This window comes from Spermophilus citellus (genome assembly GCF_964194105.1).
Source record: "Spermophilus citellus genome assembly, chromosome: 7".
Taxonomy (NCBI): domain Eukaryota; kingdom Metazoa; phylum Chordata; class Mammalia; order Rodentia; family Sciuridae; genus Spermophilus; species Spermophilus citellus.
Genome location: NC_138188.1, coordinates 29,151,132 through 29,170,201, shown reverse-complemented (window position 1 = coordinate 29,170,201; position 19,070 = coordinate 29,151,132). Strand labels below are relative to the sequence as shown.

General features: G+C 34.1%; 1 protein-coding gene across 4 annotated transcripts in view; it reads right to left on the bottom strand.

Moving 5' to 3' along the window:
• The window catches only part of NEK11 (NIMA related kinase 11), a 319,132-nt gene that overhangs the window by 231,389 nt on the left and 68,673 nt on the right, over positions 1–19,070 (bottom strand). For all 4 annotated transcript variants that reach the window (XM_081301665.1, XM_081301666.1, XM_081301667.1 and 1 more), the window contains one exon: positions 2,543–2,661. In XM_081301665.1, the coding sequence (XP_081157791.1) occupies positions 2,543–2,661 (119 nt within the window). The remainder of the gene's footprint in view (positions 1–2,542; positions 2,662–19,070) is intronic.

Genomic DNA, 19,070 nt, shown 5'->3' with positions numbered 1-19,070 from the left:
CCTAGAACCTCACTTCTAACTCCTTTATCACCCCCCTTTCTTTTTCTCTCCTCCTTTCCCTCATTCTCTGTGTTCTTTCCGACATATTCACAATTAAACTCAACACCATTGTTTCAAAACTATCTAACTTATCACTCATCCAGGCAGAAAAATCTCAGATTCATCTTTGACTTTCTTCTACCACATCTCACATAACCATTTAAATTTCAAGTCCAATCATTTTAATTTTAGTTAATTCTAATCCTTCCCAACCCTGCACATTGCTGCCACCTTGGTTCAGGTCTCATAAACTCTTGCATGGATATTATACACTCAGTTAATAACCAAAGTTCCCTCTATCCTCATAATTTAGCATCTAATCTTCCTGAAGCAAATGCTGGTCACAAAGCTCTATTCAAAAGGCTCCTGTGGCATACAATGTGTGTGCTACAAAATAAAACTCTCTTGATCTCAACCTACCTTCGTCCATAACTTTATTCATTCATGCACTCCAAGAGCCTTTCTAACTGAACCACTATTACTCACTCTAAAAGTGCCAGTTTCCCATCTTTGTGCCTTTGCTCACTCTGTCCCCCAAACCAAGAAAGCTCTTGACCCATCTTTCACCATATTCCAAACCTATGTTATATCAGATGCCAGCTCTTTCAAGAAGTTACATAGAACTTAACCATTTGTAATCTTTTAAAATGTATAATATCTCAATATATATTATCTATTATCTAGCCTTACAAAGTTAGCAGGGAGGGTTCCAGTATTATCCCTATTTTATAGATGAAGAAACAAAGGCTTGGAAAGATTATGAAACTTGCCCAAGTTCATGAATCTATTACGTAGTAAAGACAATGAATCCTGGGCACCCACTGGGCTTATAGCTACATGAGTATGAGTTTTATCTCTGCTAGTTTACTAACAGTTCTTTAAGATTAGAATTTATTGTTAATTTATAACTAAGTAGTGAATGAATAAATGAACCTAAATTTAAAATTGGCATTTCCCCACCTATACATAAAAACTTTACAATAATTGATTGTTGTAATAGCAATAAATAAAATGCACCATCATTTGTTATCTAAATCACAAAGTATGGTATTTCTGATCCACAGATCCACAAATAACCAAATACTTAGCTGCATTTAATGATATTCTTTGAATATTGAAGGATTACGAAAATATAATCCTCTCTTTTTAAAGATTATTTTAAATTCATTTATTTTAATTATTTATTTCTCATTTTATTTATTTAATTATTACATAATTACTAAGCAGCCTCAAGTGCATCAAAAATTTTGGGGGTTGTTAAATCAACTAGATTTCAGTTTTATGTTTTGCATATGAAAGCCATAGTCTTGGTGTGTGTGTGTGTGTGTGTGTGTGTGTGTGTGTGTGTGTTTAGTTGTTTTCCTTATAAGTTAACAGCATAACTGGAAGTAGTTTAAAACAAAAAGGAACATCAATATGACTATATGTGCATGGAAGTCTACAGTCAGCAGCTTTGTGTAGTTTATTAAAAGGTAATTTTTATATTTATTCATAATTGTCTCAGGACATTTTGACATTAGCCCAATGATTGCTATGAGTTGTCAATGAATCAGTAACTATCTGCATCACCAAGCATGTATTTCAGAAGACATATGTCAATTTACAGGATAATTTGATTACTTTTTATGCTATTAGAAAAAAAATGATGACACATTTAAGCAATCTGATATCCATGAATAGCCAGACCTTTGGGTAGCCTACAAATTACCACTTCTGATCAAGAAGAATGTTATCACATATAATATCACACCCAAGGTGAGTGTTACCACAGGCACCTCAGACTATCCACTTTATCTGTGTATGTTCACCTTTTCAATTGCATCTGTATGATTTTGTGGATCTATAAAACATTTAAAATCCTATATATCTTACTTTTAACCTATAGAATAATCATAAAAATGTTTTAAAATATATCATTGAGGGAGAGATGATAAACAAAAATTCTAGATAACTGAAACTCATAAAACATACTTTGACCTTCATTATCAGATATTTCACATCAAAATTGACTTTCTGTCTCAATATTTATCTCTGTGAGGCCAAAGAATATCTTCCATATCAGTTACTTAGCTCTACTTGGGACATGGACCCAGCTAAATGTGCACTAATACATTCTAAGGTGACCACACAATTCATTTGTGGCATACCCAGGAATTTATAACTTAATCATGTTATAATATACAATGCATTCATAGTCTACTAAGATATCTGAGAATCAATTATAATTCACAGATGTCATATACAAGGAAATGTATTCAATACAAGTTTCTGTCTGTGTTCAGAGCCAATTTGATTTCTAGAACAACAAAAGTTATGAAAGTAAAACCTCTGGATATAATCATTCAACACTTAAGAAAAAAGAATAAAGATTTTTAAAAAGATGTCTCACTATAGCAACTTACCTTTCCGATGTTTGCTTTCAAATTTAATCCAAAAAATCACTTTTCAAACCCAGACATGACTGTTAAAATATATTCTGATCCCCAGGAGCAAATGAACATACCTCTCATGCATGTAGTCAACTCCTAGCAACAGCTGGACAAACCATTCTCTTATTTGATTTTCTGAAAATATTTTCCCAGATCCTTTATATTCCTGAATTTTATAATCCAGATCTCGGCCCTAAAACAAAACAAAACAAAATCACCTTTCACATACATTTCAGTTAAGACTTAAGATTTTAAAGTCAAGCTTTTTTAATAATGGTAAATAAAAAGCAGTCACTGTTTATCATAAAAAAGTGAGGCTTACTACTACTCGTAACTATCACTAATATTCCCTCCTTGACCAAACTCTAGCCAGGCTCCTATGAGCCCTCTTTTCAACTAAGCCTCAACTTTGACTGCTAAAGATTTGAAGAAACACTAATATCATTTCTAGCAATCCAAGTACCTATCCTTAGGATGACAGGAACCACCCCCTTAGAGTGTTTGCCTGAGAAAACACAGAGCAAAAGAATTTACTGTTGATTCCAGAAAATACCTAAAGATAGGGCCCTTGTCTCCCTGAAGTCTTGGAAGGATGGAAGTCTAATTTTAATGATCTCCAGTGAGTAAACCCAATGGGTTTCACATGGGCCAACCTCCATGTTCCTGTTTTTGTAATCTGTTACTGCTCTAATTCTGCTCAGGATCCTGTAGTTCTCCCTCTCCTCCCCTTCATCCTCCCCGAAAACACCCAGTCACCTGTGCAGAAACTGGAATGGAATTCAGTTACTATCAGTTGCTACTGAATATAACCTAAACGTCGTCTGCCTGTGTTTATCTCTGACACCACTCAAGGGTAAAACCTTTATACAGAAAAAAATTAACATACATACCTCCAACCAAAATCATTTTTATTACATTACCTAAATATGAACCCTAAATAGTACCCTTACATGAATATAAGTTAAAAATGTAAGTCAATAAAATTCAAATTGGTGACATTAATGTAAAGTGATGATGTTTTGATGAAACTAAATTGGTGCTTCCATATGCATTCAACATTGACTGTTATTATATTATTGTTATTATATCTATATATTATATTATATATAGATTCGAGTTTAACATATCTAAACAAACATGTGTAGGTAACTGAATTTTCCTTTTTTCTATTTCCAGAAAAACTTTCAGGAACACAACAACTGTTGGAACTATTTGGGGTCCCAAACACATCATGTAAGCCTTTAGTCAGTCTCTGTCCTATCATTTACTGGTGACAGGTAAAGTTATGATACTTACTATTACTGCCCAAAACTAACTTCGATCCAAACTACAAAACTAGAAATTGCCTGCAGTGTCTAAGATCCTTTCTAATTATGATTGTATTTATGCATTTTAATTACCATAGAAATGAAAACACTAAGTGTTAACTCCTCTTAGAGAACCCTTATACCTGGTCCCTTTTATTTTATAACACTGAGAAACTAGAGACAATTGAGAAGTGTTTTCTGAAGAAAGGATAGGTTAAATGCAATTGTGTTTGGTCTTTGTAGGATGTAAAACACAGTCCCCATGTAGAGGGAAAGAGATCCTTGCCATGTCCACTGGGATCATGAAAGGAAACATGAAGCTACTCACAAACTATTTATGGCAGAGTCCTTATTAGAATCAAAGGAAAAGCATTTACAGGCAATGAGACAATCCAACTGAAATTACTTGTAATCAAACAACATGAGGTCAGCTGACTAATTCACTTGTAATGCATTTTTTATTTCCTTTCAGGATACTGTGCAAATATTTGCTCAGTGTTTTCTCTCCTCTCACACAGAGCCATAACAAGTCAAAAGTATATCAAACATTTGTTTGCAGCCTAGCTCAGGCAGTTTCCTTCTGAATTTTTTTGAGCCAAGTATATCAAAGTTTATTGTAATTCAAAAATACAGGGAATTCAATATTTGACTACTTAGCAAAAGACTATCATTTCCTTCTCATTCTCCACACCTACTTTTGCTCTCCTCTCTTAAAATTGTATCAGAATTCTATTGCATCATATAAGCTGTATTGTCATGTTTCTATAAGTTGTGCAAACATTTTTTTTACAATAGAACATTATAATGTCCTGTAAAGTAGACATGAAAGACCTTCAAACAAAAAGTGAAGTGTATAGATGCTTATGTGTGTGTGTGTAGTGTGTGTGTGTGTGTATTTCCAGTCCCGTTTTGCTTTCTGACAAAGAGGACTATATCAAATCTTTCCCTCAAACAAAAAAAAAAGTTTAAAACAAAAACAAATCTTCTTTCAATATCTCATAGATTTTTCTGAACATGGTAAAAATTCTTCAGTGGCAGAAAGATAATAATCAACATATCAACATATCCTCATCTCCTTCCTGAATAGCTCAGAAGAGTGGGAAGGAAGGAAAAGAGGGCAAAGAGATGGGAACAGAAAGGAGAGAAGGAAATAAAAAAAGGAAGAAAAGGAAAAAAAGATAGGAAGGTAGAAGAGAGGAAGAGAAAAATAAAAACTGACCTTAAAGAAATACCGGGGGGGGGGGGAACTGGGGTTGTGGCTCAGTGGTAGAGCCTAGCACGGGTGAAGCACTAGGTTCGAAACTCAGCACCACATAAAAATAAATAAATAAAATAAAATAAAGGTATTGTGTCCAACTATTGTGTACAACTAAATGTATATATAGATAGATATAGATAGATATAGGTATATTTAAAAAAAAGAAATACCAATGGTGCACATCTGTAATCCCAGCAACTTGGGAGACTGAAGCAGAAAGATTGCAAGCCAGCCTCAGCAATTTATCAAGACCCTCAGCAACCCTAAGACCCTGTCTTAAAATTTAAAAAATTATAAAAGAGCTGAGGATGTGGTAAAGTGCCCCTGGGTTCAATCTCCAATGCAAAAAAAAAAAAAATGCAATACCAGTGAAGTTGACTGATAGCTAATTGTATCAATCTGATCTTTTCACTTTAGGAAAGCTATGCACAAGCATAGTTATCTCTATAAATATGTCCTTCACGGATATAATTATCTGCCCCAAGTGTAATAATATTGAAATTTGGAGAAATTTGTGCATTAAATTGCATTCCTTTTAGAAATTTATCCCCAAATTGCAATACTGCTTTCCATTTTCTATTGTCATTTTAAACTGCATTATATGAACTTTTATACTTTTTTTTAAAACAGCTTCTGTACTGTCTTCTTTGTGAGTAAGCAGAATTGCTTCCTCTGGGTAATCCTGCCATAATGATATCATACCCTCTGGGCGACATTAATTGTTACTGCCAATCAACTCTTCACACTTTCTTCTCGTGTAGTGAGTAGAAGTTGTGTGCCTATTTCTTGCACTGATAGTAAAAGCTAACTACATGAATACTTGTATAGACTACTGCGGGAGGTGGGGGGGGGATGCATCTTCCATAATAAGTCTCAAAGTGAAATGTCAAAATGAGATACCCAGATTTCTTCTTACCACTGAGTAGAACCATATGAAGAAATTTATCAGTTCTTAGCATTAAGTAGAGGACAATGAGTCAACAGGGAGATGAAAAACCAAAAGGTTAAATTAATCTGAGAGCTAGGCCTTGCACACAAGTTCCTCCTACAATTTTCTTTTATATATTCATCTCCAAGAAAATCTATTTGTTTTGCATTTATCATGTTTTAAATAAACACACTAGATTATTTTTTAAGGATTTAAATAAGATAGAATACAAAAAAAATTATGCTTTGCTAAAACAAAGAAAGAAAATTTTGTGAAGCAGTCTGATTTTAACTCAGCAATATGAAAATAATTTATTTCTTGGTTTCTCTAAGCTGTCTTACAAATAACAACCAAATGTTTTTGATGAACTGACACATTTCTGTTCTTGCTACAGTATCTGTAAATTCATTTTGGTTTCTTAACTTTGTCTTTGAGGAATATTTAATGGTGACTTTTATTGCTAAGACAAATTTAATGAAGATTATTGACTTGAACTTGAACCAATATTAATGTTGCCCTTACTCTATATTGCTGACAGAAAATGCTTTCCTTCACTAAAATCACCCCTCAAAAGTTATCACAAAAGCTTTGATGTTAACTTCTAAGGTTTCAAAAAATCTGTAGCCTAAGCTGCCATTTGGTAGATTAATGGTATCTCCTTGCTTCCCTATCCCTAGTTAGCTGACATCAGATGGACTTTGAAATATCAAGACCTTGAAGAAACAAAGAATGACTCAACTACAGTGTTCTAAACCCCATCTTTGATTGCCATGAAAAAGTTGTGAAAGGATTAGATTTTTAAAAATTAATCCATTTTTAAAGTTGTCAATAGAAGTACTTACAAGCAGTTTAAAGGACCAAAGTACAGCATCCTCAGAAAAAGCCTGAATGCAACAAAGCTGAAATTCTAAAAGACTATATACAAAGGACAAAATCATCTCTATATCATTCTGCCCTATTTCTTCATTTTAAAATTAAAAAGCTTCCCTTATTAATTCAGTGAGTTGACATCTCAAAATGCATTTTTCCATACCCTATTATATCTCCATCCTTCTAATGTATCTCAAATTTTAGTGTGCATCAGAATATCAAAGTTTCTTGTTTATTTTAACTCAGCAGCATGAAAAACATTTATTACTTTGTTTCTCTTAAGCTATGTTCCAAATAAAAACCAAATGTTTTTGATGAAATGGCACATCTCAGTTTAAAAAGTTCTTAGTACAGTATTTGCAAGTTCATTTTCTCCCCCCCCCCACTTTGGAAACACACTATTGACTATTCTCCCTAGTTGGAGAATACATTTGTATGCAGATAACTAAGAAAAGTTCTCAGTTATTTTCTTTTTTATTGATTTTTTTAACAAAATGACAGTGGAATGCATTACAATTCTTACTACATGTATACAGAACAATTTTTCATATCTCTGTATATAAAGTATGTTGACACCAATTCGTGTCTTCATACATGTACTTTGGATGATGATGTCTATCACATTACACCATCCTTGCTAATCCCCTGCCCCACTCCCTTTCCCTCCCACCCTTCTTCCCTATCTAGAATTCATCTATTCCTCCCATGCTTCCCCCTCCCTACCCCACTATGAATCAGGCTCTTTATATCAGAGAAAACATTCAGCATTTGTTTTTTTGGGATTGGCTAATTTCATTTAGGATTATCTTCTCCAACACCATACATTTACCTGCAAATGCCATGATTTTATTGTCTTTTATTGCTGAGTAAAATTCCATTGTGTATATATGCCACATTTTTTTATCCATTCATCCACTGAAGGGCATCTAAGTTGGCTCCACAGTTTAGCTATTATGAATTGTGCTGTTATAAACATTGATGTGGCTGTGTCCCTATAGTATGCTGTTTTAAGTCTTTCGGGTATAAACCAAGGAGAAGGATAGCTGGGTCAAATGGTGGTTCCACTCCCAGTTTTCCAAGGAATCTCCATACTGCTTTCCATATTGGCTGTACTAATTTGTAGTCCCACCAGCTGTGTATGAGTGTACCTTTTTCCCCATATCCTCGCCAACACTTATTGTTGTTTGTCTTCATAATAGCTGCCATTCTGACTGGAATGAGGTGATATCTTAGAGTAGTTTTGATTTGCATTTCTCTAATTGCTAGAAATGATGAACAGTTTTTCATATATTTGTTGATTGATTGTATATCTTCTTCTGAGAAGTGTCTGCTCAGGTCCTTGGCCCATTTGTTGATTGGGTTGTTTTTTTTTTTTTTTTTCGGTGCTTAGCTTGAGTTGTTTATATCTTAGAGATCAGTGCTCTATCTGATGTGTGAGGGGTAAAAATTTGCTCCTAGGATGTAGGCTCTCTGTTCACCTCACAGATTGTTTCTTTTGCTGAGAAGAAACTTTTTAGTTTGATGCCATCCCATTTATTGATTCTTGGTTTTAATTCTTACGCTACACGAGTCTTATTAAGAGTTGAGGCCTAATCCCACATGATGAAGATTAGGGCCTACTTTTTCTTCTATTAGACACAGAGTCTCTGATTTAATTTCTAGGTCCTTGATCCACTTTGTGTTTTGTGCAGGGTGAGATACAAGGGTTTAATTTCATATGGATTTCCAGTTTTCCCAGAACCATTTGTTGAAGATGCTATCTTATGTTTTTGGCAACTTTGTCTCATATAAAATAATTATAATTTGGTGGGTTAGTCTCTGTGTCCTCTTTCTTTGAGAAATATTTAACGATGACTTATCTTGCTAAAACAACTTTAATGAAAAGAGTATTAATTTGAACCAATATAAATATTGCTTTCCTTTATATTGCATTTTGCATACTCCCATATCGTTGTAGGGACTGACCTTAGACCCTCATGGAGGAATGCTTATCTTGCTCATTGTGCAGCAGGGAAGTCCTAACATAGAATGCTATGTTTTGGGACACAGTGCTGTCAGAATACTCGCAAACGCCATTTCCTTGCTCTTTTGACAAGAGGTTATTCCCCTCTGGTACAAGTCAGCCTACATGGTAGTTTCTGAATTCTTGGTGTCTGGAATTCCATAAGATGATATGTTGTGTATCACTTCTGGCCTATCATGACTGTTATATGTAAATTGGTACATACCCACCATAAAAGCTATTTTTGCTGCACAATAAAGCAGATGCAGCTCTCTGAAACCATCTCCAGAGGGGTTTCACAATCCCCTCAAGATCCCCACAGTTGATGCTGAAAGGCAGGTCTCTCAGCACCAGACCAAATAAATACAGATTCTAATTCAGTAAGTTTAGACAGGGCCATGGAATATATACTATTAATAAACATTGTAAGTAACTCTGGAGGTGGTTCATGATCACATTTTGAGAAACAACATTAGACAATAACACAAATGGACCATATTCTTAATAGCATCAATAGCAACATTTTGTCCAACAGGTTGAATAATACAAAGGCCAAAAATATACTTGGGAAACACAGGATTAAATAAAAATCAATTTATTACAATGTCATATTTTTAAAAGATTGTGATTATAGCAAGGAGAATAGCAATAAATGGAAAAGGAGGGGACAGGAGAGGTCACTTGTCTCCTTCTTTCATTGTAGAACCTGAAATCACATTGTAAAACCTAGCAATTTGGAAGTTCACTATAATGAATTACATAAAACATAAGGAAATGTCAAGCTACATTATACTCTTTAAAGCAGAATAAGAAAACCCAATTTTCAAAGTTATTAAAGAATGTAATACACTATTATGATGTGTATTTCTAATAATACAAATAAGTGTCCTCAGGTTTAGTTTCTAATTCTTTTCCAAATTCTTTTATTAGAGTTTATATTCTTCCTATTAAAATAAACATACACAAATAAGATGTCAGAACTTATTGTTATCATAAGAAGTGACATGATATGATGTTTTCATATATAAGGCATGGGGTTATTTTTTACAATAAACTACTTTTAAAACTAGTTGAAATTACTGAGTCTATTTTTAACATTTATAGTTACATAAATTAATATGACAATGAAGGCTATACCCCAAATGTCATAAGTTTTACTGGGCTTAAGGACTGCTTTATATTTATGAATTAGTAAAAACCATGAATGGATCAGTATAGGTGTATAAAAACACAAGACACTCACATTAATTACAGTCCCCCAAATAGAATAAGTCTAGACCTATAGAATGAGCACAGGAAACATTTAAGAAGGCCTCTGAATGGAGATGTCCAAGAAAATCAGACATCCCTGATGGGACCCTTCTATCTGAAGACATCTGCCTCAATTCTAGCAAGGCAGGCCAGTATAAAGCAGCTCTAATGTGTGGACTGCCCAATATGTAAGGCCACACCAGGAAGGATGACCATTAATCAATGTTAAAATGGTCCATACGTCAGGAGTATCCCTTTTCCATAAACAACCAATTCCAGGTGGTAGTGGTTCCTCAAAGAGCTTTGGGAATATGAACAGTGGCTCTGAAGGTTAGAAAAGTAGCCCTGATGCACTAGGTATAAAGTTTTGTATGGAACCTCTGGGAGCTAGTAAGCCTAGTGGCTACATGTTATCACCAAATTCACCTACCCATCAGTCTCAAGATTATAAAACTCAACCCACTTAGTTTATTTAAACACTTCTGCATAAGCAAGAAATGTTAGAGAAAAATTCAAATTTTCTTTTTATACTATAAACAAATTCTTGGAAAGTACTTGTCTCAAGTTCTGCTATCAGATCTATTAGTGTTCAAGAATTTGCATGTTTCTTCCTTTTGGCATGAATTCTCATACTAATGACTGCAAGTCAAAAACTCAAATAGATAAAAATTAGTCTGCCTTCTAGAAAATCGTAGGAGGGGTTGGGGAAGAATAGCAGTGAAAAATGAACTATTATAATGATAACCTCTGTCATTGAAAGTCTACTAGAAGCAAAACTCTGACAGTCACTTTTTCAATACTCCTTCCTTCAAAACCTTTTAAAAACTTACAAATAAATAAGGTGTTGCTATCCTACCTCATGACAGTAAAAAGAGCGAGAAAATATAAAAATTTGTGTCAAGGAAATGAACCAAGATCAATGTCATAGTCCATACATCTTCCACTATTTCAAATCCATTCTTTTATTGAGAGGATATAAATTACTAATGTCATCCATATGTTAAAATACATACCTGTGTAAACAGATATACATGTGACTTGGAATATATGTATGTATTATTGTGTGTGTGTGTTTAAATAAAATAGAAACAGAGATATATAAGCCAATAAGCCAAGAAAAGGAGTACCTTCCCCAGTTTTGGTCCTGGTCCTGACCCATCCTCGTCAAAATTCAGTAATATCCAGTCCTGTGATCATCAGAAAATCACTCTGTGTCTCTGAGGTCCTGTTTCTTCATATGTAAAAATTCACTTCTCAACAAAGAATGGGTATACGTTAACAAGACATAGAATCCAACCTGGAGAAGTTCCCTCAAGTTAGAACAATATGAGCAACAGAAAAAATAATGATAGTATTGGATCATAACTTGTAGAATAAAATACAATTAAATAAATACACCAATGGAGAAGAAAGAGCTCTTCTCCATAATCGAATCTCAATTAGTAAGTGTAAGAAGAATAAGGGAAATAATAATAATAATAATAATAATAATAATAATAATAATAATAATAAATAATCACACGCAAGCAAAAAAAAATCACCACAGTAAAAATCACTGCAGGCAACTTCTATTGAAAGATACTAAAATCAATAGGTGAAGATTTGAGTAGGATATTACCCTAGTAATTTCACCATGGAGAAACCCAGAAGACAGAACCTTAATAAAGTGATCAAAGTTAACATCATTAGTAATAAAATATACCAATATGTTGAACTCCTGACATGACTCAGTAAGAAGGATATCACTATTTCTGTGGTAGTCATGCCCTGAATAAAGAACTTCAATCTAATCATGAGAAAGCATTACACAAACCCAAACTGACAGACATTTTACAAAGTAACTTGATAGTATGCATAAAAGTGTCAAGGTCATAAAAAAATAAGGCAAGAAAGAGTAACTCACAGATTGGAAGAGATTAAGGAAGCATAACTAATGCAATTAAGAATCCTGAATTGGATCCTGAAACAGAAAGAAGACATCAGGGAGTGGGACTGGAAAAATATTAATTTCCTGGTTTTGATAACTATACAATGGTTATGTAAGTGGTAACTTTAGGAAATGTGTTTAACTATAAACACATTACAATTAAAGGTGAAATATTCCTTCAGATCTTATAAACAGATATGAAAAATTGTGCTCCTTATGGATAATAAGAATTGTAATGCATTCTGCTGTCATGTATTTAAAAATAAAATCAATTAAAAAATAAAAATGGGATGAAATTGGAAATAAACAGCAAGAAAAATCATAGAATTACATAAACACATGGAGACTGAAGAATACACTTTAGAATAATGAATGAATCATAGACAGAGTAAGAAAAGACATATTTAAAAATCCTAGAAACAAAATGTGAAAAGAAATACAACACAACAGGCACTGTATGAAAACAGTTCTAAGAGAGGAGTTTATAGCAATGAATGCCTATATAAAAAATAAGAAAGGCCCCAAATAAACCTTCTTATAATATATCTCAAGGTCCTAGAAAAACAATTTCAAAATCAGTAGGAGGTAGGAAATAGCTGAGAGCCAAAAATAATGAAATAGAGGATAAAAACAATAAAAAGGATCAATGAAACAACGAGTTGATTCTTTGAAAAGATAAACAAGATTGACAAATCTTTTGCCAAACTAGTCAAAAAAAAAAAAAGAAAAGAAAAGACCCAAATCAACAAATTTAAAGATGAAAAAGGAGATGTTACCACAAATATTTTTGAAATACAGAGGATCATAAGGAACTACTTTGAAAACTTTATTATTGCTGGGGTTTTTTTAGTTGTAGTTGGACACAATACCTTTATTTTATTTTTGTATGGTGCTGAGGCTTAAACCCAGCCCTCGCAAGTGCTAGGCAAATGCTCTGCCACTGAACCACAACCCGAGCCCCTATTTTGAAAATTTTTAATCCAATAATTTAGAAAATCCATGGGGCTTGGGTTGCAGCCCAGTGGTAGAGTACTTACCTAGCACGTGTGGGGCATTGGGTTTGATCCTAAGCACCACATATAAATAAATAAAATAATGGTATTGTGTCAACCTACAACTAAAAAGTATTTTTAAAAAATAATTTAGAAAATCCAAAAGAAATGGAAAAATTTCTAGACAAATACAACCTACAAAAAATGGAACCAAAGGAATACAGAAAACCTAATCAGACCAATAATAAACAATAAGATTAAAACAGTAATAAAAATTTTCCAACAAAATAAAAGCCTAGGACCAAATGGATTTCCAGCTGAATTCTATCAGACCTTTAAAGAAGAACTAATGCTTAAATTATTCTTTAAAAAAGAACTAATTCTCATCCTATTTATTGATTCTCGATTTTAATTCTTGCACCACAGGAGTCTTATTAAGGAAGTTGGGGCCTAATCCTACATGATGGAGATTAGGACCTACTTTTTCTTCTATTGGACACAGGGTCTCTGGTTGTATTCCTAAATCCTTGATATATTTTGAGTTGAGTTTTGTGCATGGTGAGAGATAGGCATTTAATTTCATTTTGTTGCATATGGATTTCTAATTTTCCCAGCAACATTTGTTGAAGAGGCTATCTTTTCTCAAACTAAAAAGTTTCTTCTCAGCAAAAGAAATAATCTGTGAGATGAATAGAGAGCCTACATCTTGTGAGCAAATTTTTACCCCTCACACATCAGATACAGCACTAATCCCTAGGGTATATAAACAACTCAAAAAGCAGAGCACCAAAAAAACAAATAACCTAATCAAAAAAATGGGCCAAGGACCTGAAGAGACACTTCTCAGAAGAAGATATACAATTAATCAACAAATATATGAAAAAATGTTCATCATCACTAGCAATTAGAAAAATGCAACTCAAAACCATTCTAAGATTTCATCTTACTCCAGTCAGAATGGCAAACAACAATAAGTGTTGACAAACAACAATAAGTGTTGGTGAAGATGTGGGGGAAAAGATACACTCATATATTGCTGTTGGGCTGCAAATTGGTGCAGCCAATATGAAAAGCAGTATGGAGATTTCTTGGAAAACTGGGAATGGAACCACGATTTGACCCAGCTATTCCTCTCCTCAATCTATACCCAAAGTACTTAAAAATAGCATACTACAGGGACACAACCACATAATGTTTATAACAGCACAACTCACAGTAGCTAAACTGTGGAGCCAACCTAGATTCCCTTCAATAGATGAATGGATAAAAAAATGTGGCATATATACACAATGGAATTTTACTCAGCAATAAAAGAGAATAAAATCATGGCATTTGCAGGTAAATGGATGGTGTTGGAGAAGATAATGCTAAGTGAAATTAGCCAATCCCAAAAAACCAAATGCCAAATGTTTTCTCTGATATAAGGCAGCTGATTCATAGTGGGATAGGGAGAGGGAGCATGGGAAGAATAGACAAACTCTAGATAGGGCCGAGTGGTTGGAGGGTAAGGAAGGGGGCATGGGATTATAAATGATGGTGAAATGTGATGATCATTATTATCCAAAGCACAGGTATAAAGACACAAATTGGTGCAAATATACTTTGTATACAACCAGAGATATGAAAAATCGAGCTCTATATGTGTAATAAGAATTGTAATGCATTCCATTGTCATATATAAATAAAAATAAGTAAATTTTAAAAAGAATTAATTCTCATATTGTTGTATGAAATATAAAAGGGCGAACACTACCAAATTCATTCTATGAGCCAGTATCACCTGGATACCAAAAACAAATAAGGAAACATCATGGAATGAAAATTATGTTAATATCACTGATGTACCCAAAAGCAGAAATTTTCAACAAAACATTAGCAATTCATGTTCAAAGACATATTTAAAAGATTGTACATCATTATCAAGTTGGTTTTACTGTAGAATACAAGATTGTTTCAAATCAATAAATGTTAGTCTATCACATGAATTAAGGACAAAAAAAAGATGTAGAAAAGGGCTTTAACAACACTTAGTCTCAATTCATGTTAAAAACCCTGAAGAAATTAGCGATAGCAAAAATTTACTTAAAAGTCATAAAGATTAACCAGGCATGGTGGCACACTCCTGTAATTCCAGTGGCTCTGGAGGATGAGGCAGGATGATCATAAGTTCAAAGCTAGCCTCAGCAAAAGTGAGGCACTAAGCAACTCAGTGAGACCCTGTCTCTAAATAAAATACCAAATAGGGCTAGGGGTATGGTTCAGTGGTTGAGTACCTCTGAGTTCAATTCCTGGTATTCCCCCTCCAAAAAAAAAGTCATAAAAATTATACATGATAAACCCAAAGCCAACATCATAATGAACGGGGAAAAACTGACAACATTTCCTCTGAAATAAGGAACAGAACAAACATGTCTGCCCTTATCACTCCTTTTCAATATAGTACTTGAAATTTTAGCAAGAGCCAATTAGGTAAGAAATAAAAGGGATACAAATAGAAAAGGAAGGAAGCAAATTATTGCTTTTCACAGAAAATATGATCTTATACTTGGAATATCCAAAAAACTCCATCACATGACTTCTAGAGCTAATAAATTCAGAAAAATAGCAGGATAAAAAAAATCAACATATATAAATCATTAGCTTTTCTTTACATCAATAAGGAATCTGCTAAAAAAGAAACCAGGAAAACAAATCAATTTACAATAGCCTCAAAAATACTTAGGGCCGGTATGCACCTGTAATCTCAGCAGCTCAGAAGCTAAGCCAGGAGGATCAAGAGTTCAAAGCCAGCCTCAGCAAAAGTGAGGTGCTAAGCAACTCTGTGAGATCCTATCTCAAATAAAATACAGAATAGGACTGGGGATTGGCTCAGTAGTCGAGTGCCCTAAGTTCAATCCCCAGTACCTACCCCCCCACACACACACAAAAAGACAAACAACTTAGGAATAAATTAAACCAAAGAGGTAAAAGACCTCTATAATGAAAATTATAGAACACTGATGAAAGAAAATAAAGATGACACTAGAAGATGGAAAGACCTCCCATGTTCATGGATAGGCAGAATTAATATTGTTGAAATGCCATACTACCAAAAGCAATATACTCATTCAGTGCAATCCTCATCAAAATACCAATGACATTCTTAACAGAACTAAACAGTCCTAAAATTCATATAAAAGAATAAAAAACCCAGAACAACCAAAGCAATTCTGAGCAATAACAGCAACACTAGAGGCATCATAATTACAGACTTCAGATTATACTTCAAAGCTATAGTAACAAAAACTGCAAGTTAGTGGCATAAAAACAGTCATATAGACCAAAAGAATGGAATAGATGACACAGGGACAAACCCACATAGATAGTTATCTGATCCTTGACAAAGGTACCAAAAACATTTGAAGAAAAGAAAGCTTTTTAAAGAAATGGGTAGCCCCCATTTAGAAGAATGTAACTGGATTCCTATCTCTTACCCTGCACAACTCAACTCAAAGTGGATTAATGACCTAAGAATTAGGCCAAAATCTCTGCAACTGTTAGTAGAACACATAGGGTAAATATTCTACCATATAAGTGCAGGAAACAACTTTCTTAATAGGATTACTAAAGTTCAGAAAATAAAATCATAAATTAATAAGTGGGATGGCAGCAAATTTAAAAGCTCGTGCATAGCAAAAAAAAAAAAAAACTGTAACAAGGGAGCCTACGTAATGGGAAAAAGTCTTTAGTAGCTATTCTGACAGGGGGTTAATATCCAAAATACATAAAGAACTCAAAAACCTAACACCAACAAATAGCCTAGTCAATAAATGGGCAAATGATCTAAGCAAACATTTCCCAAAAGAAGAAATACAAACGGCCAACAAATACATGAAAAAAATATTCATCAGGGAAATGCAAATCAAAACTATACTGAGATTTCACTCCAGTTAAAATGGCAATTTTTAAGAATATGAGAAATAATAGATGCTGGCAAAATTGTGGGGTATGGGGAAGAAACACATATACTCTTAGTGGAATTATAAATCAGTACAACCACTATGGAGACTAGAACTGGAATCATCATATAATCCAGCTATATCACTCCTTAGTATTTATCCCAAAAGAACTGAAGTCAGCATCCTAGAGCAATACATGCATAAACATGTATTTTTTAGCAGTGCAACTCAAAATAGCCAAGTTATGGAAACAGCCTATGGAACCTACAGATGAATGGATAAAGAAAATGTGGCATATACACACAACTGAATTTTTCTCAGCCATGAAGAACATAATTATGTTATTTTCAGGAAAATAGATGGAACTAGAGAACATCATGCTATGTTAGATATGCCAGACTCAAAAAGTCAAGGGTCATATGTTTTCTCTCATATTCAGAAGTTAGAAAGGAAAAAATAGAAAGAAAAGTGACCTAATGAAAATAGAAGAGAAATCAGTATTAGGTAAAGGGTATCAGGGGAGGAAGAAGCAGAGGAAAGAGGATGTAATATGAAATAGATCAATTTATGCTATGTGCATGTACAGATAGATATCACAATTAATCCCACTATCATGTATAATGATAACACATTAATAAAATGCTTTTTAAAAAGGTGGTATATTAGATTCCCAAATCATATCCTATGCTTTTCTACCTCTGAGCCTTTTATCACATTGTTTCCCTTAACTACAAGTCCTTGCCCCATGTAAGTTGATCAAACCTTCTCATACTTCAAATTCAATTATAATCTGCCAGCCCCTGCAATCAGAATTCATTTCTTGCTTTATTAACTGCAACAGTGCTTCAATCACACCCTTTCCACGATACCATATTACCCCTTACATTTTCACCATTGATATAAATGACTCATTTTAGCCTACCAGACAAGTTCATTAAATAAATATTACCAAATTATGTCTGTTATCCCATACTATGCATAGGAATTGTATCCGACAGAGTTAAGACTTGGTAATGGCTTTTGGAAAGACAATTACTGCTGCCCCTGTGAACTTCAAGCTCAGAAGGAACCAATAAATAATCTAGAAAACTAATTTATTCAGAAACAATGAGAACTGGAATTGCCAAGGCAACAGGGAGCTCATGTCAGTTTAAGGAGCATATCTTTCTTTTAGAAAAGGCATGCATCAGAGGCCAAATTGGAACCAGAAGGTTGCTCAGGGCACCAGGAGAATGAATTGGGTGACTTTTATGAGTAACAGCAACAAGTTTGATGGCTTAATCCTAAAACTACACCCAGAACCAGAGGTAAAACTGCCTATACTCGGGATCTGGGTGTCATCTTTGCTCAGTGGTACTTAAACTTTGGCTCATTTTTCTTTTGTGACTGTTGGTTTCCACACTAACCATTTTCTCTTTTTTGCAGTTCACAGCCTTGGCTGCATATTAGAATCACCTGGAGAGATTTCAACAATCCTTTTGGCTGAGCAATGCCCCACAGCAAATAAATCAGATTTTCTGAAGGTGGGTCTTGGACCCAGGATTTTTTGAGTTCTACAGGTGATTCTCATGTGTAGTCAATGTTTATAACTACTAGTATATTAATATAATTTTGTGTAGCAAGTTAATATCACGAGAGAATAGAAAAGTCCAACCTTTACTGCTTTGTGCCCAGATTCCATATGTTCTTCCCACAACTGTGCCCCTCTCTCCTGAATATATGTGACCTTACCTAATCTCTATTGTGTCTACTAATCCTAAGCTTTCTGAGGATGTCTTCTCCTTAGCCAAATGAAAGACCTTTGGGCTATATTTCACAGGTCTCTAGTTCAGTACATTGTTAGGTACCAGCCAAATAAGTAGGACAAATTACTTTTGATATGTATGATGGGTGGGAGTACCCAATTTTGTATCTTTTTTTCACCAGTGTTTTACAGAAATGAGGTAGGAGGAAGCTAGAAGCAAAATGACATAGAATTAATAAAAGAGGGAAAAGTCTTGAGTGCTAACTTCTTTGTGGTCCACTATGTAGGATTATGATGTGACAGAAAAATTAATCAGGAAAAAGTCAATCTCACATGTTGAGAGTCTGAGATGGCTTATATGATGAATGTTGTGTTGAGCACCATA